Raw genomic sequence first — 23,389 nt, forward strand, 5'->3', positions numbered from 1 at the left:
AATAGAAGGGAGCTTTGATTGCAGATGTTTTATATTAGGAGTTCTAGAAGATCTAGAAGAAAAGCAGTAAACACTCCTCTGGAGTTGGAAAAGTAATCCCTTCTCCAGAGGGATTGTTCAGCAAGAACAAATGAAGAAGCAACAAGGTACTTAAAGAAAAAAAAACTACAAAAGTAGCAAGAGAAAAGAAATTCAATGGAATTGCCTGAAGTAGATCCAAGAACTCCAACATTCAGATATCATCTTCACTAGTCTTACTTCTTGTTCTGCTATTTTCACTAGATGACACTGACTTCCTTTTCCAATACAGCTGTGCTGCTAGCACATTCTGTACAAATCCTTATTTCCTCCCTCCACACTGCTGTTGAATAAGTTTCCTGTTGTCGCATCCCTTCAACATGATAGTTGAAGACTTCAGCCTGAACTGTAACTTTTCTCTCATCTCTGCTAAGGAGATCTTACTTTTTTACTCTCTTCTACTATTCCCCTCCCAACAATTCTCAGGATCCACCCACAGCCCCAAAGGCAATTTTCCCCTACGGGAAGTGGACAATCTTGAGACAAGAAGACTTTTAAGTGGAGCTTTCAATGACAAGACCAAATATGCAAAGCTCCTTATAATTTAAATTGCTTTAAGAAAATAATTGCCAGGTTTATAAAAGTAAATGTGTGATACGTTGCAAATGAATGTATGAGCCACTGAGAGTGCAATCACTTTTCCAAAACAAACAGGAAAGCACATAGCTGGTGGGAATTGTTGATGGCAGCTCCACACACATGTTGGGAGGCTTTTGCTTTTGTTTAAGAGAAGGTGTGTATGTGTGTAGCTAAGCACAAGCCTAGGAGAATTCTCTTGGAAGTAGTATAAATCCTAGTCCAGGATTGAAAGTTGTGGCATGATCTGATAAAACACAACACTCACGCTTATGTTTTAGTAAATCTGTTATGTAGAATGAAGAGTTCAACCCGCTGCTACTTAAACCTACTGCACGTTTTTAATGGAGATAATGCCAAGAAACGGCTTAGCATGTTTGTGCATCCATTTCAGATCTGGAAAACTTTGTTAATGCATTAAGATAGCCCTATGAAAGCAGCCAGGTCAAATAGAGATTAATTTGCTTAATAGAGAAGCCAAAAATCTTTCACATTTCATTTCTTTTAATAGTCAAGACACCTTTCCTGAAAATCCACCACACTATATTGAATTATCACAATTTATAGGAATTACAGACTCACTGTACCACACCTTGATAAGCATTCCAGAAAAACCATTAGTTTTTTTCTTTAGGAAACAGCTTTAGAGACAAGATCCTTATTTGACAAAGGTACACAAACAAGTTAACTATTTCCAAGCTTCATGGCTTTCAATAGTAACTTAAGCCACATCCAGTACGCCTGCAGCTACCAGATGTCTTGAGAGCCAGTCCAGGCCTTCGTACAGTCCCATGCCACTTCGGGCATCGCAGCCTTGAATGTACCAGCTACGGCCACAGCAAAGTTTGTGGAGACTCAACAATTCTGTGATTTCTTCCACTGAAAGTGCTCCTGCTACATCCTGTAAAGAGCAGTTGTATAATTCAAATGTGTGCACACAGACATTCTTAAAGAATTGGCAGAGTTACAGCAGCTTCAACAATTCTACAGCCAAATAAGGTCCAAAGGCTGTAGTTTTATCACTAGAAACCTGCTATTTATATTAAAGTAGCATTTATGAATTTCATCACGTATTTTATTCTAGCAAAATGGAGGGGGGAGAAAAGACTCTAATCACAATACCTGCTTATTGGCAAAGATCAGTAGCAAAGCATCTCGCAACTCCTTCTCTGTTAACAGTTTTGCAAGTTCACTGTGCGCCTCGCTGACTCTGTCTCTGTGGCTGCTATCAATAACAAACACCACCGCTATAGAAAGAGAACAATTATCAGCAATGTTTTGTACACAGTTTCATTCTGTACTCCAATATCACATGTTTAACTAAATAAGATTAATTTCAGTCAAGGGGTGAGGAGGATGTTGTCCTATTTCATGGATTAAATTTTAACTGGATTTGGTCTGTACAGCTTTACAGAGTTGTACAGAATATGCAGAATATCACCGAGTAATATTAAGCTGTTTTCTTTACAAATATACAATGAATAATTTATCATAAAACTAGGATCCATTTGAAGCAAGAATCAATTATTATACCACAAAATAAAAAATAAAACCTGTTACTGCAGAAGGCTGAACATTTCAAGTTTTATACGTTTTTATAAAATGGTTAATGGCTAAACTATTATAGACGAGGTTTTCAATCTCTGTATTGTGATGGTCTGGGAAGGTGGGGAAAGCCCCTAGGGGCGTTGTGAGGCATCTCAGGGAGAGAAGTGAACACAGCAGCTCAGCATAATACACTGCCAAATACACTGCCAAAGCTGTGCAAATCAGACTCTTAAGTTCAAGCAAACAAAAATAGGATCAGGCAACCAGAGAATAAAAACACTTGCTGATTTTCATGGAACCTATTTTCAAGCAAAGAGCTTACAATTGCAGGTTAAGACAATAAGCTGAGCAAACATCTGCTGTCATATCGTTTAATAGTCACAGTTATTAATTTTATCTCAATTAGTCAAGGTGACATAAAGAGCACATTCTTACCTTGTGTGTTGAGGTAATAATGTTTCCACAGAGGCCTCAGTTTGTGTTTACCTCCTACATCCCAAATAGTGAACTTCAGATTTTTATATTCTACAGTTTCAACATTAAAACCTAAGGAGCGGAGGGGAGACCATTTAATCACATTGCTAACAAAACAGCCGTACATAGAAGTTTAATATTTCTAAATCAGTAGTACTTGCCTATTGTTGGAATGGGTTGCATGAACTCATCCTGCTTTAGTTTAAACAAAATAGTAGTTTTGCCAGCTCCATCTAATCCCAAAGTTACAACTCGTATCTCCATTTTTGGCCCAATGTGCACCCTGTTGTCCTGTAGCAGAGAAAACAAACGGAGAGCGTGCTTTGATGAGAGAAGTTCAAAATATTTGGAAGTTTCAGGTGCTATGACCAAGAAAAACCCTGATGTGTTACATATGTTTCTTGTAGGGGAATATTGTTTAAGGTTTCATAAGTTTCCACAGTTGGGTGCAACAATGAAAAAGGAAAAACACAACACACTGTTCTACTTCATAAGAAAAAAGATTCACATGTGCCTCCAAACCCCTGCCCCTAGAAAAGTCACTTTTAAATGTCAGGGGACTTTCTAGGTGGCCTCCAGTGCAGTGACAGGAGCTGAAGTTAGAGGAGGTGGTTGGCCAGTCCCTGGTGTGTGCTTAAGAGTATTTAGGCATTCACACAGGTCTCTTTGGATCTCTGCCACTGTATCTTTATGATGTAGGTGTTTCATTTTCAAAAGGGTACAGACTGTGTCCATGAGGCAAATGGAAGAATAAACACAAGTGGCACAACACAAGTGGTACAACCAGCCCCAAGAAAAACAATAGGAAACCTCAAGCCTGGATGTTATTTGTTTACTGGAAGATAAAAGCAACAAGCATAAAAAGTTTTGTGTGTGTGTGTGTAAGTACAGGTATAACCTAATTATCCATGGATTTTTGACCTGCGGTTTTACCCAAGCGTGGATGAGAAGGGCCCTTTAAATTAAAAGAAAAAATACCTTTACTTGCCTCTCATACCATTGTAACAAAGGAGAGCCAGCAGGTAAGGCAATCAGTCAAGGTCTTAGAACAGCTTAGTTTCAGTTCACTCAGAGACAACTGACCCCTCCCTCCCCCCTAGAGAGCACGAAAGAATGCAAAGCGGAAATTATAATCACTTCCTCTTTGCATTCTTCCACACACTGGGGGGGGGGGGAGGCAGGGATTGCTTGCCTTGGAGTGAACTGAAACTAAGCTGTTCTAAGCCCTTGGAGATTGATTGATTGACTGTTGCTATTTTAAAACCGCTGAGTAAAGGGACTGAAATGAAATCAAATTTTTTTAAACAGTTTTCAGCATCCACAGGGGTTTTGGGAACAGAACTTCTTTCCATGGATGCAGACACAACCTGTATGATGAAAACATTACAGTACTTTCATACAGAAATGGACAGAAATTCTCTTGCCTAGTCAGACTTTACTTCAAAATCTAAGAACATAAGAACATAAGAACAGCCCCACTGGATCAGGCCATAGGCCCATCTAGTCCAGCTTCCTGTATCTCACAGCGGCCCACCAAATGCCCCAGGGAGCACACCAGATAACAAGAGACCTCGTCCTGGTGCTCTCCCCTACATCTGGCATTCTGACTTAACCCATTCCTAAAATCAGGAGGTTGCGCATACACATCATGGCTTGTACCCCATAATGGATTTTTCCTCCAGAAACTCGTCCAATCCCCTTTTAAAGGCGTCTAGGCTAGACGCCAGCACCACATCCTGTGGCAAGGAGTTCCACAGACTGACCACGCGCTGAGTAAAGAATCTATGTAAAGAATCTATGTTCATTTGCACCCCCCCCCAAAGTGTGTGTGTGGGAGGGTTTAAAATATATGGAAGTTTCTGGTTGCACTTTTACCTATAGAGCACAAACGCCTTTAAATGTATTGCAGAGTTTCCCCTCCTCCTTCCCAACCTTGCAATTTGCTCCCCAAGCTCCCCATGCTAGCTAGCTAGCAATTCAGAGAACGCATTGCCCAGCAACCTGGAAGGTGCACCACCAAGATTCATAGCCAGAATCCTGAAGTAATCTAAAAACTGAGAAACCCCGTACCTTTGTGAAAGTGACTGGAATGCTAGCATCTAATTGTATGTGGTCTGCAAGCTCTGTGAATTGTTGCTGCTGTTTCTGAAGTGTCTCCAGAAGCCTTGTAATCTCCTGCTTGGCCAGCACAACTCTGCAGTCATCCTAAAGAAAGGAAGCTAAATTTAATGCAATGAAAACAGCAATGCAATGAAAACTTTGTTTAAAGTAGCTCAAGCATATCTAAAACTCTGCAGTTACTTAGTAAATTCAACTGTTTTATAATACATCAACCAAGAAACACAAGACAGGAATGTATGTTGTTTACAGAAGCTTTTTGGTCTTAAGAGTATGCAGTAAAACATTTTGTTTTATTCTAGAACAGCCATTTTCAACCACTGTGCCACGGCACACTGGTGTGCCACAGATGATCTGCAGGTGTGCCGTGGGAGTTTGGGGGAGGAACATTTGTCAGTAGGGCCACTGGGTGATGCGAGCCCTTGGTGTCAGTATTTTGTGCCTTGTCAATTGTCAAAAAACTGATGGCGTGCCTTGACAATTTTAGTGCCTTGTCAGTGTGCCATGAGATGAAAAAGATTGAAAATCACTGTTCTAGAAGAAGGTCATAGGCAAATCTGCAGTTCACTAATTTAACCAGTCCCCCAAAATCTAAATGAAAAAGTTAATCAGAGTCATAACAATGAGTGCTATTGCTTATACAACAAGACTGCAATCCTATATATTTTATATAGGATTAAGTCTCTTGGAACACAATAGGAGTAATGTGCACAGGATTGCACTGTAAATTAATTTTGCTGATTACTTTAATCTTGAATTGTATTGGATTACCAATATAAAGCTGCACACCTTCGTTTTAACAGTCAAGTGTCAAAGAAGAAAACTTCAGATAAAAATATTTTTCTCTATAAATATGTATACCTTTAAGTCACACTTAATGACAAGATCTCTACAGATCTTCATGCAGCACTTCAGAAATGGAACTCAAAATATTTTACTAAAAAAGACTTATTAAATTCAACTTTTATTTTGACCAGAGCTTGAATTGTTGGGGAAAAAAGCAAGGGTAGGTCCTTACTGAAATTCATAAAGCCACATTCTTTTACCTGCACTAGTTTTACCTTCTCTCATAAGCCACATCTCTGCCCCTACCTGCAGCAGGGTCTCACGTTCAAAGAACAAGAACCCAACCCTCCTCTGTGTGGCTTCTGATGGCCATCTGAGTTGACTTTTCTCACCTACGAACACCTACTCTCCTTCCCCTGATGCAGTTCAAGAACATGCTCACGCTCACCTTGGGGATACAGTTCTTTTGGAACTTCAACTGTTCAAGGCAAATTTTAAACAGTCAGTGAGATAGTTTTATCTGGCTGGAAAATTCCTTCAATCAATGCACACAGACACTAAGGCATCTGTGATCTTAGGATGTAGCAGGAAACTCCAATGGAAAGGAGAAAATATCTGATCAAACCAAGTACAGGAGAAGGGAGAAAAGAGGCAGGTAGTGGTCAAAGAGAGCTCCTAACTGCTGAGTGGCATGCTAAGGGTGGAATCAACAAATACTCTGAGTAAACCAAGTAATGCAGAGCTGGAAACTAGAATGGCTCCTTGGCCAGGCTAATGGCCACAGGGAATAAAAAGCAGAGATCCAGGTTTTCTCGGGGGGGGGGAGGGTCAAATCATGGGCCCTCCGGTAGTCTTTCAATATAGTAAGCTAAGGTGCTATTACAAAAGCAAAGAAGGCAAAAACCCCTACAATTAAATACACTAATCGTGACCCAAAAGTTATTGTATTTTTGCACTGTCTTCCTCCTTTTCCTATCCCTTGTACCCTGATCCACCCACTCCCCAATGGAAGACTGCCTACTCCCACAATCCACCAATACATTCCAAACAACTGCTCATAAGTCAGTATGTAAATGAGACTTAATATGTGTAACTACAATGAAGATAAATACAGGTGCCCCCCCATAGCCACAGATCCAGCAGCCCCCGCCCCCACACAGCCCCTGTGCCCATTAACATTGTTTAGGTGCTTACTGGAATGAAAATGTTTCTTCCTACTATAAATCGCTATAACCACACAAACTTATAGCACATGCAGGCAGGTTGCAGCAGCCTGAATGATTGAAGAGACTAGATTGAACATTAAGAGGGAGCAATTAACCTGCACACTTAATGGCCACTGGGGGTGGACAGAGGGTTCCTGCCCCCAGCTCAAAATCTGCAGTTTCAGTATCTGAAACTGAAGGGAGGTCTATAATTCACATCATGTTTTCCAATATTCCTATTTACAGGTAGCTTAATTTTTCCAACATGACAATGATCCAGCATTCATATATGTCCAACAACAGAACTCAGCCACTTTGTGGCTCATTACCTGCTGCAAGGTTTTTTCACAGTGAAGGCAAGCTGTTGACACCTGAGACAACAGGATAGTCATATCTTCTTGCTGTTGCCTAAGCCATATCAGCTTTTCTCGCACGTGGGCATCAACCACACTAAGTGCCATTTCTTCTTGACGGCAAAGGGTTTCATGAAGATCAGAAAAATAAGCTCGAACACATGAACGGGCATTCTCTGCAGTACCTGGCACCTGTTGTTAATTATGAAATGGAGAAGGGCATTAAGCTGTTGGAAATCTGATGAAAAAGTTTTATATGCAATCTGTGCCTTCATCCTACTCACTTTAAATTTCCTAGCAAATATACTTCTTATATGCTGGGTCACATCTTTTTTCAAAATCATTTTCACATGACACCTGTGTGAATCATTCTACGGTAGATGTGGGGCAAACTACGGCCCACAACAGCCTCTAATCCCAGTCCTTATTTTTGTCCCCAGTTCCCTCTACTGCCTAGAGCTGAGGTATTCAATCTGTGCATCCTGTCTCCCTAGGGAGGCGTGGCTAGCCGACAGGGGCGTCGTGAGGCATCTGGGGAGAGAGGTGGCTGCAGCTGATTCTGCAAAGCTCTGCTCAGCTGCACCTGCTGCCTTGCTGCTTTTCTTCAGCTGTGAAAGAGGTGGGTGGGGCAGCATGAGGCTGGGAGGGCCTGTAAAACATGGTGGGGGGAGGTGGGAGAGAAGGCTGGCTGGGCAGGCAGAGGTGCTGCATCTCATCTTGGAGCTCTCTCCATGTGCAACCTCGCCCCAGGGACTACATTTCCCAGTATGCCTCTCGCCCTGGGCGTCCTGGGATTGGTCAAAGCTGGAGAAAAGGAGAAGAGTGCAGAGTGCATCAGCACAGGGTGCACTCCTGACAGGCTTCAAACTGGGAGGGAAGAGTAAGCTCAGCAAAGGAGGGAGCCAGCCTGCTCTGAGTTGGTGGGTGTCCAAATGCCCCAGCCTGCATTCCTCTGTCTTGCCTGGGGGGAACAGGGGTGGCATCTGCATGTTGGGTGTATATGTGTGTGCAGCCCCCATCTACTTTGAGATGAGTTGTAATCTTGCTCTGCGTGGCTACAATCCTTTCCACACTTTCTTGGGAGTAAGCCCCATTGACTCAAATGGAACTTACTTCTGAGTAGACCGACATAGGCTTGGGGTCTGTGTCAGCTTAACCAAGGATCCTCACCTTTCTCTTTTTCCTTCCCCTTCAAAAAAGAAAAAAGCCACTCTTGATGGCTTTGTCTCCAAAAATTGATTAAAAATCAAAATCCCCATTCTTTTTTAGCCATTCCCCTTTTCCCTCCTGCCTCCTTTTGAGGGGGGGGGGTACTCTGTTGGTTGATATTGTAAGTCAAAAGGCACAATCCTAGCTAGGTCTACTCAGAAGTAAGTCCTATTGTGTTTAATGGGACTTACTCCTAGGAAAGTGAGTTTAGGATTGCAGCCAGTCTAGGTCTCAGTTGCATCAGTTTGCAATTAGCAGATACACACAAAACAAAGTCTTCCCCTCCCCCAGCAGATTCATCACTTCCCCCCTCCCTTTCCCAAACCCTCCAGGTGTGCTGCTAACAAACTCAAGGCACAATCCTAACCAGGTCTACTCAGAAGTAAGTAGTATTTTGCTCAATGGGGCTTACTCTCAGGTAATAATAATAATAATAAACTTTATTTATATCCTGACCTTCTCCCTAAAGGGACCCAGGGTGGCTAACAACATGTAAAAAAAACAGATTTTAAAAAACATTAACACATAGCAGGTAAAAACATTTAAAAACACATTAACAGGGGCCATAAAAACAGTAATCAGATTAAAAGACAGAATAAAAGAGCAAGTCACAGAGGAATCAAGCCTGTAAAAAGCTAAAAGATGTATAAAAATGTTAAGAAGGCCAGAAATCAGAAGGCTTGTATAAACAAGTGTTTTCAGGCCTCGCCGAAAACTCTCAAGAGAGCGAGCCATTCTCAAATCAAGAGGTAGGGAGTTCCATAATGTTGGTGCCACTACCGAGAAGGCCCTATTTCTTGCAGCCGCCCCCCGGACCTCCTTGGGGGGCGGCACTTGTAAAAAGGCCTTCTCTGATGACCTGAGAGGGCGAGCCGGATTGTATGGGAGTAGGCGGTCTCTAAGATATCCTGGCCCAGAGCAGTATAGGGCTTTAAAGGTCAAAACCAGCACGTTGAATTGAGCCCGGAAACGAATGGGCAGCCAATGTAGCCCCCGGAGAAGCGGACTGACAGAGTCAAACCGCCTGGCTCCAGTGACCACACGGGCCGCCGCATTCTGTACTAATTGTAGTTTCCGAACCGTCTTCAGGGGCAGCCCCACATAGAGCACGTTACAGTAATCTAACCTCGATGTCACCGTGGCATGGATCACCGCGGCCAGGTCTGCACGATCCAAGTACGGACGCAGCTGGCGCACCAGCTGAAGCTGAGCAAAGGCCCCCCTAGCCACAGCCGCCACCTGGGAATCCAGGAGCAGCTGCGAGTCCAGGAGGACCCCCAAGCTGCGAACCTGCTCCTTCAGAGGGAGTGCAACCCCATTCAGAGCAAGCCGATAATCCAGCACCTGCATCGAGGATTTCCGAACCAGGAGAGCCTCTGTTTTACCCGGATTTAATTTCAGCTTGTTAGCCCCCATCCAGATCCTCACTGCTTCCAGACAGCGCTCCAGGCCCTCAACTGCCACCCTGGAGTCTGGAGGAAAGGAGAGATAGAGCTGGGTGTCATCAGCATATTGATGGCACCTCACTCCAAACCCCCGGATGACCTCTCCCAGCAGTTTCATGTAGATATTAAATAGCATGGGGGACAGAATTGAACCCTGCGGCACCCCGCACCTCAAAGGCCAGGGTGTCGAACAGGCATCCCCCAGCACCACCATCTGGGACCGACCCTCCAAGTAGGAGCGGAACCACTGCAAAACAGTGCCTCCAACTCCCAACTCGGCCAATTGGCCCAGAAGAATACCATGGTCGATGGTATCGAAAGCCGCCGAGAGGTCCAGCAGGACCAACAGGGATGCACTCCCCCTGTCCAGTCCCCGGCGTAGGTCATCCACCAAGGCGACCAAGGCAGTTTCTGTCCCAAAGCCCGGCTGAAACCAGATTGAAAAGGATCCAGATAATCCGCTTCATCCAAGACCCTCTGGAGTTGGGCCGCCACCACCCGCTCAATTACCTTGCCCAGAAACGGGATGTTGGAGACTGGCCGGTAGTTATTCAACACAGTGGAATCCAGGGAGGGCTTTTTCAGGAGGGGGCGTGCCACCGCCCGCTTCAAGGTGAGCGGCAACATCCCCTCCATCAAAGAAGAGTTGACCACCCTCCCCGTCCACTCAGCCAGTCCACCCCGGGCCGCTCTAATCAGCCAAGCTGGGCAAGGGTCAAACAGGCAGGCAGATGGCCTCACACTCCAAAGGAGTCTGTCCACATCCTCAGGCTGTACAAGCTGAAAAGAATCCCACAACACTGGACAAGCAGTTGCCAAGGGGACATCATCAGACATTGTCAATGTGGCATCCAAGTCGCGACGAATACGATCGATTTTATCTGCAAAGTGTTGGGCAAACACGTCACAGCGGCTGACCGTGTATTCCTCCTGGACTACCGGAGGGGCCTGATGAAGGAGGCCCCGCACCACACGGAACAGCTCTGCTGGATGGCTACCAGCAGACGCAATGGTAGCAGAGAAGAACGATCTCTTCGCTGCTACCACCGCCACGGAGTAGGCTCTATAATGAGCTCTACTCCGTGTCCGATCGGATTCATCGTGAGTTTTCTGCCACCGTTGCTCTAGATGCCTGCCCTGCCGCTTCATCAGTCGCAGCTCCTCAGTGAACCAAGGAGCCGCTCTGAGTCTGCGATGTGGCAGAGGTCGCTCCGGAGCAATCTCATCCACAGCCCTGGACATTTCCCCATTCCAGAGGTCGACCAGGGTCTCAGATGAGGCACCAGTCTTGGCAGTGGGAAAATCCTCCAGGGCCCTCAGGAAACCTTCAGGATCCATTAGCCTCCGGGGGCGGACCATAGAAAACGGTCCCCCGCCTCTGCGGAGGTAGGAAGTCGCAACAAGCCTAAACCCTACCAGGAAGTGATCTGTCCATGACAACGGAGTGATGTTGATCTCCTCTACCTCCAGATCATTGCCCCCATGCCCAGCTGTAAACACCAGGTGTAAGTGTGGTTAGGACTGCAACCTCAGAGTGCTGGCAGCTGTTTTTTTGTTTCTAGTGTATAACACCTTCATCCCCATTTTGGGGGTAACTGAGGTGAGGTGTTGCAATGGGGAACCATGGCCAATGGCCACAAGAATCGGGGAGGCGCGAGCTGGAAAAGTTCAAGAACCAGTGGCCTAGAGTGTCTGATCACACATGAAAGCTGTTGGCAACTGTAGGCATGTAAATAACAAGAGTGTGCGCCTGCCCATCTGCTTTGTTTACTGCAACTCACTGGCTGTGTGGGGGGAACGCTTTGACTCAGCTTGCCTCAGCACCTCAGTTTCTGCTTCTATTGTCAGACTTGCCTGTCTCTTTCTTCACCTGACTTAGCTCTCGCATCTTTTATTGATTACTAGTTAAACCCTCACCTCACCCTCCTTCAAGAACTCTGATAACAGCAAGTGTGACCATCTTCCTTGAAAAAGGGACTGTGCTGGAATGGTGTGTACTTGCTTAAAATAACGTGTGTGAAATTTATTGAGGCTTTTTGGGGGGATAGGAGAACAGGATCATAGATGGTAAAGGGGAAAAAACCTTAGTGGTGGGTGCTCTATGAGATTTACTGGAGTTGGTGTATTTTTGTGTCATGGTATTTTTATATGTATTTTATGTTATGTCATGGTATGGCAGCAGTTCCCAAACTGTGAGCCAGGGCTCCCAGGGAGCCGTGGAAGCCAGCCAGGGGAGCCATGGAATCCTCATGTTAATCCTGATGCCCTACATAATACATAGGATCATAGCCCTAATGGGGAGTATAATCCAATATTTCCCAAACTGTGTGTCAACCAGTGGGTTGAGAGAGAATTGCCACCATGCACATCATGGTGTTCATCTTCATTCAAATTATCTTAACCAACAAGAAAAATATGCACATTTGTTGTGGCTACCTGATTCATACATTTTAATGGCAAGTCTTACTTAGACAATGTTGCCGTTCCTGCATAATGTGAATCAATCAAATCAGCTAGAAATACAGCATTACACGGGGATTGCTGAAAATATGTTCTTAGAATTGAGCACAACCCCTTACAGTCTGGGACCCACAGAACAACTAATTATATTTGCCCTTTGAAACTTTGCATTTGTGCCTCTATAATACCTGCCTGTCAGGTTCCATAAAGTGCTGAAAATAACAAGATTTTCATACCAATTTATCACATGGCACAGGAGTCTGTCTGTTGTTCAAAGTCAACAATCTCACGGGATGTGCCCAAAGCTTTCAGCCTGCCTAAGTAGCTCCCAAGATTCCAACGATATTTTAAACAACCATCTCTATATCTCAGTAAAAACAATTATTTACTGCCTGTGACTGCATTCTCCTAGATAATAATTTGCAAGATGCCCATCACTGCTGAACTAACTAAGATGACTTTTTTGTTCTGTTCCGCTCTGCACTCTGTCCTTGCCAGTACGTGTCAATACCAGATGATGTAGCACATTATTATTATACTTTTACCACCCCATAACCCCCCTCCCATGCTTCCTTCAGCTTGGATTGTACCCTCCCTGCCTTTTGGGGCCATAGGCATATCAACTGCCCTGTGGAGGAGGGAAATAAGAAAAGATGCAAGCAAGGTACGATCCCCCACCCTTTCACTTGTACAAGAGATTATTTCTATTGTAATGATATCTCACTGTTTGATTTTATGCAAATTGCTCTGGGGACCTTGTCTGATGAAGAGCCAGGCACAAATGCTTTAAATAAAAACACCCAAAAGTTGAAGTTATAACAAAAATAAATAATATGTGGGTTGGGGAAACTACTGGATTGCTTACGTGTTCTGTATGGGCCATTCCAACACCATCTTCAATTATCTGTTCCCCTCCTTCTATCTGTTGGACTATTCCAACTAGTTTCCGTGAATAATCTGAGATTTCTTCTGTAAAAGTTCGTATGCAGTGTGCCATGTCTAGAATGGAAGCACGAATCTGATTTGCTTCTGGTTCTAGAACGCTGTGCTAAGGGAAAAGTATAAAAAGTAAGTCTGAACATCCTTTTCTAAAGTTCTTCCATTTGCACATCTTTACCCACACATTATGAAGAGGAAAAAGAATAAAACTTTGGACATCTTAAACAGCAAATCTTACCTTGACAAGAGGGATCACTGATTTTGACAGATGACTGAAACAAATATGTAAAGACTTTGTACATCTCAAAATGCTAGACAATTAGATAAAGAAAAGCAATGTTTTGGTGGATCATGCAGTTAATTGCATCATTAAAGTAGTAGTCTATAAGAAAGAGAATAAAATAATGCTCTGATAATTGAGAAAAAAAGGGCAAAGAGAATAAAGACATATTCCCCTACATAGTGAGCTATGTACCGATATAAGAACCCAAGAACAAAAAAAGCAGATAACCTACTTTATGACCCTGATGCTTCCCGTATTCTTTGCAGACACAGCACATAAGGGGAGTGGCTTGACAACCTTCTTCCAGGCACACAAATTCAATGGCATGCACCTGGTGCTGAGAACACATGGTCTTCTCATGAGGTTTATCAGCAAGGGGCACACGCCTGTGTTTTGCTAATGTCTTGGTAGAATGTGTAAGTTGGGAACATTCTGCACACAGATGAGTGGCACAAACAGTGCAGTACACTGAAGCAAGATGAGTCTCATCTTCATCACAGCGAATAATGCACTAACAAAGACAAAGAGATGACAAAGGAGCACATTTGCATTTCAGTTCCTATAGTAAAGTGGGATGAAAATTTGTTCAAGACTGGAGGTTTCATCAACTTGTCTAATGCAAATTGAATTATACCAGTATATGTGAAATTCCAAAATTAGCAGTGGTGCTGTTCATCTCAGACCATCAAAGCACTGAATCAATGAATGTGAAAGCTTGGCAATTTTGAAAATAGTAATGTTCAGATCTTCCAATCTTTTAATGCTGATGATGGACAAAGACTGAATAAAATATAATGGGTATGTACCACAAGACTCTAGCACAGTGTTTCCCCAACAGTGGTTGCAAGTCAATTTTGGTGAGTAGTGAAAATTTTTTGAAACTTTAAACAAATTTGCAAGCACCCTTGCCTGGTTTGCAGAAGAAAATTATTAGCTGAAACATTAACCTGTGGTATAAGGTAATCTTCATATCCCCAAACTCAAATGTCCCATCTTCTGATTTTCTCTAGTAAGTAATATGCCATAGAACATGTGTGAACCCAGTTTCAGCCTTTGGCCTGGACGTCTCTAACTGCATAGCTTGCCCTCCAGTTCAGCCTTCTGGGTGGTTACCCTGAAATGACTGTAAAAGTTTGGGGGAATCTTGAACTCCATTTCTATGGAGAGTCTAGAAAATGTCTACGCATATTTACTACATGTAAAATTTCTAGCAGCCTTAGGAGCACAGGACCCCAATTATTACTAATAATTTAGTTATAAATATAATATTTCTTTCTAGATCTTTTTTTCCTAGTGGGTCACGATAGATTATCATTGTTGAAAGTGGTACCAGGTGTTAAAAAGTTTGGGAAGCACTGCTTAACACACTCTCCAAGAAGTATATAGTACAGTACTCACTTTAGACCAGAAATAGTTTCCTGGACTGCTTTCATTTCAAACTGCAGGTGGAAGATCATATCTTTGAATCATCACTTATGCCAGAAACTCCTAGGCCATGAAAAACTAGCATGACAGATAGCTAGCCTAATGTTCCCCCTGATGTGCTGTTTATCTTCTGTCTACAGAAAACTGTTTTCTGTGAAGAATAACAAATATACAACCCTTAATCTGAAGTGATAAAGTCCAGAAAGGGTTTGTATCCAGTGGTATTTCTAAACATGTAGCTTAGCTCTAAGTCATGATCATCTTGATAGAATTAACCCAAGCATATACTGAAACAAGCATATGGCAGTAAAACATTTAATTAGTATAACTAAAAGAGTACTCTTACATGGAAACGTATCTTAAAAACCAGACTGTTGGACACTTCACTGAAAGTTAGTTATAATAAAATACAAAACTATTCATTACTACCTCTCCAGAGAGGCCAATAGCTTCTTCACTTGCCCCACATTGGCCACCAAGCCCATTTTGCAGCCGCTCCAGAAGTTCCAGCAAAGCAAAATTCTTCTTCAAGCCCCAGACACCAGAATCTCCTGTTTTATAAGAATGAAACCATTAAAGTCACATATGCAAAAGAAAACCCAAAGACACAGTGTCAGACTGAGCCATACCATCACTATGGCCGTTTTCTACATCATACCCATTTAATAACATACTGGTTGAGCCTATTTATCCGCGGATTTTTGATTTATGGATTTGGCACAACATGGGTCCTCTGGACCACCATTGAGCCACATTCAACTCAACCTCAGAATGGCCTCCAGAGGTCCTAGAAGGGCACTTCTGATTCTCGGTTGAAAACTTGTATGCAGCCTCCATGGACCACAGAAGAGCCTCCAGAGGCGACCAGAGCAAGGCTTCGATTGTGTTCGGAGCTCAGTGAACTCCAAAATCTGTGTGATTTTATATCATGCAGAATTCGGTATGCTTGAGGGGTCTAGGAAAGAACTTCACAGATAGAGGGTCCACCTGTATTTTCTCTCTAACTGTTAAAGAGATATCTAGAAACTTAAATTCCAACCTTTATTGAATGGTTGTGTTTTTTAATCATCAGTAGCTTGAACTTTCTCCATACCACAAATTTTTTATACTTACTACAGTTAACAAAACTATAGTATTTCTTACTATGGTTGCACTTGGTGTAAGGCAGAGTTTCTCTTTATGATTAGTACATAAATCTTTCAATCTTAGCAAGCATTTTATACAGCACCAAGTACAGATCCACCAATGTAAAGTGCCTCTGTTGAATTTGGAGCAATTCCCCCATCTCTCACAAAGGGTCTCCAAGATGCAAGGAAGAATTTCCAGGAGGATGCAAGGCAGCACCATTGTAGAAGTAAACTCTCGTCTCCACAACCCTGGATCAAACCAAATATCTTTGGCTGAACGTCTAGATTAAGCAATTTTTAAGCAATTTTTCTTTAATTGTTTCATTTATTGCAGATACTCATACGCTTGTGTTCTCTTCCTCCCCCCATTCAAATTCATTTCATCTGAGTCTTGAAAGAATATTCATTTTGTTTTCAACAGCTTGCAAATCATGGTATTTTTAGACATCCAAGAATCTTCTCCATTATAACGAAAAACAAGCAATTACTCTTGATTATATCTATCAAAAATGAACTTACATTTATCAATGCTCTCAAACCTATTTCACACACCATTTAATACTTTAAGACACTTTTTCCTGTTCTATTTTTGTGTGCCTAATTAGGTTTGTCAACATTCATTTTTTAGTAGCCAGATGTTACTAAATTTATTTAATTCTACTTCTAGCTGTTTTAATTTAAAAAAGGGTGATTTCTAAAGTTCCACTTTTTTCAGAACTCCATATTCCTGAGAGAAACTGCAGATGCCAGAAACTGTATATTAATCAGTGGGAGCTAAAAGTGCACAGTACAATTTAATTTCCTTTCAGCCAGAGATAAGAGTTTAAGGATCATCCATTTCCACAGAAGTCAATGTTTTAAAAGTGCTGGCCAGCTGACCTGTGCTATTTTTTAGACTTTGTTTCCATGAATATTAGTATTACGTAACTAGTGCTAGCTTAATACAAACTGCAAAACAGGTTCCATTTCTATAGGACAGAAATTCTACTGAACACGAGTAAGTATTTTAGAGGCCGAAATACTTATTGACAGCTGGGTTTTCCATATTTTCACATGGTGATGTTTTCAGGTACAGATACCAGTACAGTACCTCAAAATAAATGTCAGACTTACTCAATACTGAATATTTCAACAAAAGAACAATATTTCAACAAAACATTGTTGCCAATGTTCATTATTCTCAGGTTCCTTGCATAAATATTTTATTCTGTTGGCTAAATGTTCAGGAATACACAATCTTGTAGATATGCCTCATATTTGAAATATCACATTCTAAATGACAACGTTCTACAGTATCTTGCAGCTTTTCTTTATAACAAGGCATCAAGCTTGAACAGAAGGAAGTATGCAGACCAGAAACAAGACAGCATTATGTGGGAATCCAGGAGCAAATACTGAGCCCACTGATTATAGAACAACCGTCACTATTTAGACAAACATTCCTCTTTAGCTCACCAATGACTAAGGAACATTACAGCAAGAACACATACTTTAATTTTCAGCAACAGAAATCAAGAAGAGCTATTCTACTGAAGAAACAAGACCAAACTCCAGAAGGGTAGCTGTGTTAGTATGTAGCAGTGAAAAACAAGATGACCTGTGGTATTTTAAAGACTAACAAATAAGTTATGGAATAAGCTCTTATGAACTACTTCTATGGACCAGAGTTCAATTTATTAGATCTATGAAGTGGTCACCCAAGTTGATCATTTGCTCCAGCATAGGAAAGGCGGAATATAAATATTTTAAATAATAAATAAAGTTGGTAGTTACATACATACAGTAGTACAAAGCAAAAAAGGCAGTAGCAGCCAGTGCCTCAAACACACTTTAACTGGATCTTGTTTGAATTTGCAGTCTGCACAGAAATCACACTCTCTCATACACTTTAGTCTTCTGGTCTCGCAAACTGTTCTGCTCTGTACTTTCCTGTACCTCTCAGGCTTGCAAGCAAACTCACAGAATTTACTAGCCAACAAGTTTTTACTGAGCCACATGCTCACATCTGTGTTTCATGTAGGCAACAAATTATTAAGAATCAACTTATACAAACATTCCCTGCCTAATCACCTGGAAGATATACATACACAACGCATGTAGCCAGATGAGTGGCATATCTTTTTGGTTTATTCATGCAAGAACTTCTTATGGTTCCAGGTAGATTAATAAGTATTTATCATTCCTTCCACTGAAAACACACCTTCACTGAATCTAACATCCCTTTCATCTGATTGACTCAAATTGTATTGTAATATGACGTTAAACATTTAATAGCTGCCCAAGATAACTTTATAAAGAAAAATGTCTACAAGATTATCACAGATGAACATGGGTTTAGAGATACATTCAGTAAATTATAGTTCAAATAACTCTAAGAGCACAACCCTAACCAGGTCTACTCAGAAGTAAGTCCTATTTTGTTCAATGGGGCTTACTCTCAGGAAAGTGTCGTTAGGATTGTAGCCTATGAATGTGATCCAAAGGTGCTCTTAGACATCTAGTTGTCACAAAAGTGTCACAAGGCACTTCTGAGCTACCGCGAGAGTCAGCAAGCCAGCACACAGAGTCTGGGGAGAGCAGGGAGAGGGTTTTTCAGGGGTGTTACAGATAGGGGGAGGGTGGGTGGTAAGTGGGCTGGTGGGAGGTCAAGCCCAGGAGGGGGGTTGGACCAGGATCCGGCACTTAGGGTGGATTCTACTCTCCCCCCCCCAGACAGTCCAGCCTAACACAGAACGTCTCGGATTTGCACCACCTATTTAAGTGGCACAAATCTGTGTAGCCCCATTTGGCCTGCTGCAGTGTTACTAGGGGTTAGAGGAATTACTTGCCCTGAATTGCACAGCAACCAGCCCCAACCCAGACAGCCTGCCTGCTCCAGGGCAGGTTAGGATTGGGCTGCCGATTAGTGAACTATGCTGCATACTTAAAAAGACAAATCTTAACTTGCTTGTTGATCAGGGAGAAAAATTAGTTGTCGACGCCAATCTTCACTTTCCATTTTTGCTTTTGTGGCTATCCACCAAAGCTTTTGCAAAGCAAACGTTCTTACTGCCGAATCTGAAACATTTATCCCTGAAAATTCAATGAGTTTTAGAAAAGCTAAATAATTCATTATGAGGTTTTCCTCTCCCAGACCATTAAACTACCCATAGTCTTGCAGCGTACCTTCCTTTTCCAACAGATCAAATACCTGCAACTTTTGAAGGGCATAAGCTAAACATCTGAAACACTTCACAACCACAAAACAAGCAGAACATCTCATTTTTAACATGTCAAGCAGTCCATACCTAACTAAATCCCTGCGCAATGATGTAGCAGTACCAGTATGGGTAACAACGCATCCTGTGAAGGATTTTCAACTGCTGGAAGTCTCCTTAGGATAAAGGGAGCATTCTCCCCTTGCTCTCACCAACAGCCACAATGGGTCAACTTGAACCTGAGATAACACTGACACAAATCCACATTGATCTGTATCACCCTCCTGGACTTATCGGATCTGGCATTCGCTCCAGTGGCCACAGTGGTGCACTGGCTACTGATGCTGCCGCAAAGTGCTTTACAGCAGTTTTGCAACAGCACAGACCCTGCACAGGATTGGGCCAAAACTGTTCTTTAAGATTTCACTTTCATAACAGTCTCCTAAAACCATAGAACAAGTATTTCCCAAGCCAGTTTTGCAGCCACATGAATGCTAGCTTTGAAAACACAGAATCTGAAGGCTTATCAAGATGACAGTACATGCTAGTAGCTTCTGCATGCAACTGTGACCTGTAGGTTAAGAACATAAGAACATCCCCAGTGGATCAGGCCATCGGCCCATCTAGACCAGCTTCTCACAGTGGCCCACTAAATGCCTCAGGGAGCACACAAGACATGACCTGCATTGTGGTGGCCTCCCTTGCATCTGACATAGCCTAAGTTCAAGAAAGCTTTGAGACAACACAGCCTTAGGGCCATGTACTTCTCTTTATGACAAATTAATGTCTTAAAAATACTGGACTAGATCAAGAGACATGTGAGCAGAAGGATGCTTGTGCAAAGAGACTGTGCCACACATCTCTCCGTTGCAGCTCCCTGCTTCCCCTGAAAGGTCACTCCCAAGGACCTCTAATGAACAACTTGGGATGTGAGAGAGGGTAACAATAGGAAGGGAAAAACAACTCAGACAAAAGCATCTTGGTACCAATCAGTTCCACCAGATTTTGACCAATTTTTTCCCTCTCTCATCACCACATTCCATGCCGTTCCAGAGTATACCTTGAACCTCAGAAGCTGCTTTTTCTGCAGCACAGAAGGCTGCAGTGTGAAGGAGAGGACAGGACCATTCTCTTGTTCAAGCATCTTTGTATTCAATCTAACAGACTCTCAGATAATTTCACTATACACCTATACAGTTATAAAAAAATTGTAAGGACAGGAGTGGTAGTAACTTTTTGAAAGCAATCTTAGAAATGCTTACTAGAAATTGAGTCTCATTGAAATCAATTGTGCTTATTTTTAAGTAAACATCTCCCAGTTTATCAAGTAGGACTTTTTACGATTGTTAAATATGTATACAGTTACTGAAATTCTGCAATCTATTCTGAGTTGACATCATTACCTTTTACACTATACACTGTTTTTCTTCTTTCACCCTCATACAAAAAGGACACAGATCTTCATATAAAAAATCTCACACACTAACTCAAACACAAATTTTGAAACTATGAAGATTTTCAGTGAAAAATATGAACACACTAAATAGTACGTCAAGTCAAAGATTGGTAGTTTCACTGCTGTACATAGTAAGTCCAGCAACATGTGCACATATCACCAGGCTGGTTTGCATTTTCATATCACCAGGCAGGTTTGCATTTTCATGTCATGAACAAGGTACTTGTTTCCATTTCCCGGCAGACATTCTATACCAATAACTAGGAATATATTTCTAAATCATCCCCAGCACTAGGCATCACTGTCACAATCTATTATCAGCTTCCTATGGCCAGCCTGGTCACTATTCGAGTCAGAATGCTGAAAGAGATGACCCTTTAGTCTGATCTAATGTTTTCAGCTATGAAAAACCAGTTGTTCAAATGGAGTCTTTTCAAACTTTTTCATTGTTTTCTTGGAATGCTGACTTGCTCCAGTATATTCAATCTATTTCCATAGCTATCAAGCAGATGATTCACAATTTATAAAGCCTCTGAGCAAAACACAAAATATTTAGCCAGGCATCTATAAAATATTAAAATCTTACTGTCATTCCAACAGGCTTAATGGACATCAGCTTTTTAATTTAAAATAATTCTTACCTAACTCAGTAACCTGACGATCAAAAGGGCAGCGAACTGCTCTGCCATGAAGAGGAAGTCGAGTGAGACAGTCATGACAGACCGTGTGGCCACACAAAAGTAGTCTGGGAACTTTGTCCCCTTGCAAAGAAAATACATCTTCACATACTCCACATTCCAGAACCTATAATGCACATGGCAACATATTCAATTTCACATAAGCAAGATTGCCTATATGGTATGTGGACAACAAAGGCAGCACTGAAGAACAGGGAAGGGACACATTATGACATACAAGCTGGATCTAAACACCAAACAATTAGATAATTTTATTTTACTATGTAAATGGCTTTGTGAATTATTTTTAGTGGAAAACATGGTACAGGTATACATATATTCTTACCACTAATAAAAGTATTCTGGGGTATGTAGTTCATATTTGCACTACACAACAGAAGCTGTATTCCTTAGTGGCTAGATTGGTAAGTGTTCGTTAACTACTCCCAACTAACTCTGCTTCCTCTTCTGTACAGATTAATGAGCCTTTCAGACAAAGTTCCAAAAGAGAGGTCTCTTTGAAGCAAAAGAACATTAAGCTATTGGTCCATGGAGAAGTTAAAATTGAAAAATGTTAAGCTTCTCACGATACCTATTCCACAAGACTAAGGGGTCCCATTCAGAACAAATTTAAGTACTGATTCTTTTCTTACAGCCTGCAGCAATACAATACAGTTCTAACATCCTAGGGTTGCATTGCTAGTATTTTTCTGGAAAGGTTCCAAGGTCTTCAACAGAAGGTAGTGATTCTTTTTAAAAACAGTATTTTCATGTTCTAGAATAGTGCTTCTCAAACTTTTTAACACCAGGACCCACTTTTTAAAACAATTTATTGCAACACACTAGACCAGGGGTATCCAAATATTTTGGCAGGAGGGCCACATCATCTCCCTGATACTGTGTCAGGGGCTGGGGGGGGGGGAGGGAATTAATTTATATTTAAGATTTGAATAAACTTACATAAATGAATAAAGGTCTTGCCTATAAAAGGCCTTGCACAAAGCAAGGCCAGTCTTTCCTTAGATGTCACAGACATGAAACAGCAAGGAGCTCTCATCCCACAGCTCATGCAAGAAGTCGAACAGTCATCCTCATGTTGAGAGCAGTTGCATTGGGCCAGTGGGGGCTCCAGCAAGTCTCTGGAGGGCCAGAGCCTCAATGGAGACTGGGGGCTTCCTGCGGGCCAGACTGGGAGTTGCTGAGACCCCGGGCCAGGGTTTGGGCACCACTGCACTATAGACCAGGGGTGCCCAAAACCTGGCCCTGGGCCAACTGCATTTCACACTTTATATGCATTTCACAATTTGAAGAAATCCAGGGGCCCTGGCAGAGGGAAAAAGGGTAACCAACCTAGAGAGCATTTCACACCATGCTGCCCTCAATCCTGTCCCACTGACCTTTTAGACCTAAAATAGACTGGGGAGGGGAAATCCTCTGGACAGGAACCAATGACCATGACCTTCCCCTGCTCTGTGCAAGCATCTCATATAGAGATGTAAACATGACAGTAGCACATGCAGGGTGTCATCACAGTAGGTTCTGTGGGGAGCCCTCAGTGGGGAAAGCCCCACAGTAGCCTCTGTGGGGAGCCCTGTGGGGACAGCCCCCTAGAGCAGGCTCTGCTGCGGGGCAGCCCCAAGAAGAAGAGAGGCTACAGGAGGGAGCCCAGAGCGGCTGCTCTGAGGGTCTCCGCCTGGCCCCTCGGAGGCTGCACTCTCCGCCTTCACAGACGGGGGGCGGGGCTCCCACCGCCAGCCTCACCTTCACCACAGGCCCTGCCGGCCCCCGGCTGAGCCTGCCGCCCACATCCATCCCCGCGCCGGCCGCGACCTTGTTTACACTCTGAGCCGCCATCTTGGAAAGGGTAGGATAAAGACTGGGGAAGGAGCGGGGGGCGTCCTCTCAGACGGGGGAGGGGCGCGGCTACGCGTGACGTCACCAACCAGCCCTACACAGCGACCACCGGTGGTCGGTTTTCTCCAGCTGATCTAAAGACACTGCGCATGTCTGTTTGTGGCCGTTTCGCAGTCCTT

General features: G+C 42.7%; 1 protein-coding gene across 1 annotated transcript; it reads right to left on the reverse strand.

The window, feature by feature from the left end:
* Positions 1-671: 671 nt before the first annotated feature.
* Positions 672-23,331, reverse strand: TRIM23 (tripartite motif containing 23). Its single transcript, XM_066618258.1, has 11 exons — positions 23,118-23,331; positions 21,321-21,483; positions 15,329-15,450; positions 13,707-13,985; positions 13,118-13,300; positions 7,115-7,330; positions 4,747-4,881; positions 2,838-2,967; positions 2,638-2,748; positions 1,777-1,901; positions 672-1,555 (listed from the first exon to the last, which is right to left on the reverse strand). Exons 1-11 carry the CDS (start codon positions 23,208-23,210, stop codon positions 1,376-1,378), a joined length of 1,737 nt encoding a protein of 578 aa, XP_066474355.1. The 5' UTR covers positions 23,211-23,331; the 3' UTR covers positions 672-1,375.
* Positions 23,332-23,389: the final 58 nt, after the last annotated feature.

Source organism: Tiliqua scincoides, chromosome 2, assembly GCF_035046505.1.
Source record: "Tiliqua scincoides isolate rTilSci1 chromosome 2, rTilSci1.hap2, whole genome shotgun sequence".
NCBI lineage: Eukaryota > Metazoa > Chordata > Lepidosauria > Squamata > Scincidae > Tiliqua > Tiliqua scincoides.

What these genes read in the sequence shown, in the direction of transcription:
- TRIM23 (XM_066618258.1), bottom strand. Translation starts at nt 23,210, where the DNA reads ATGGCGGCTCAGAGTGTAAACAAGGTCGCGGCCGGCGCGGGGATGGAT. An exon ending in TCGTCAGGTTACTGAGTTAG is followed by an intron (nt 15,451 to 21,320) that starts GTAAGAATTATT and finishes CTTATAAAACAG; the next exon opens with GAGATTCTGGTGTCTGGGGC. An exon ending in GCAACCCATTCCAACAATAG is followed by an intron (nt 2,749 to 2,837) that starts GCAAGTACTACT and finishes TCCGCTCCTTAG; the next exon opens with GTTTTAATGTTGAAACTGTA.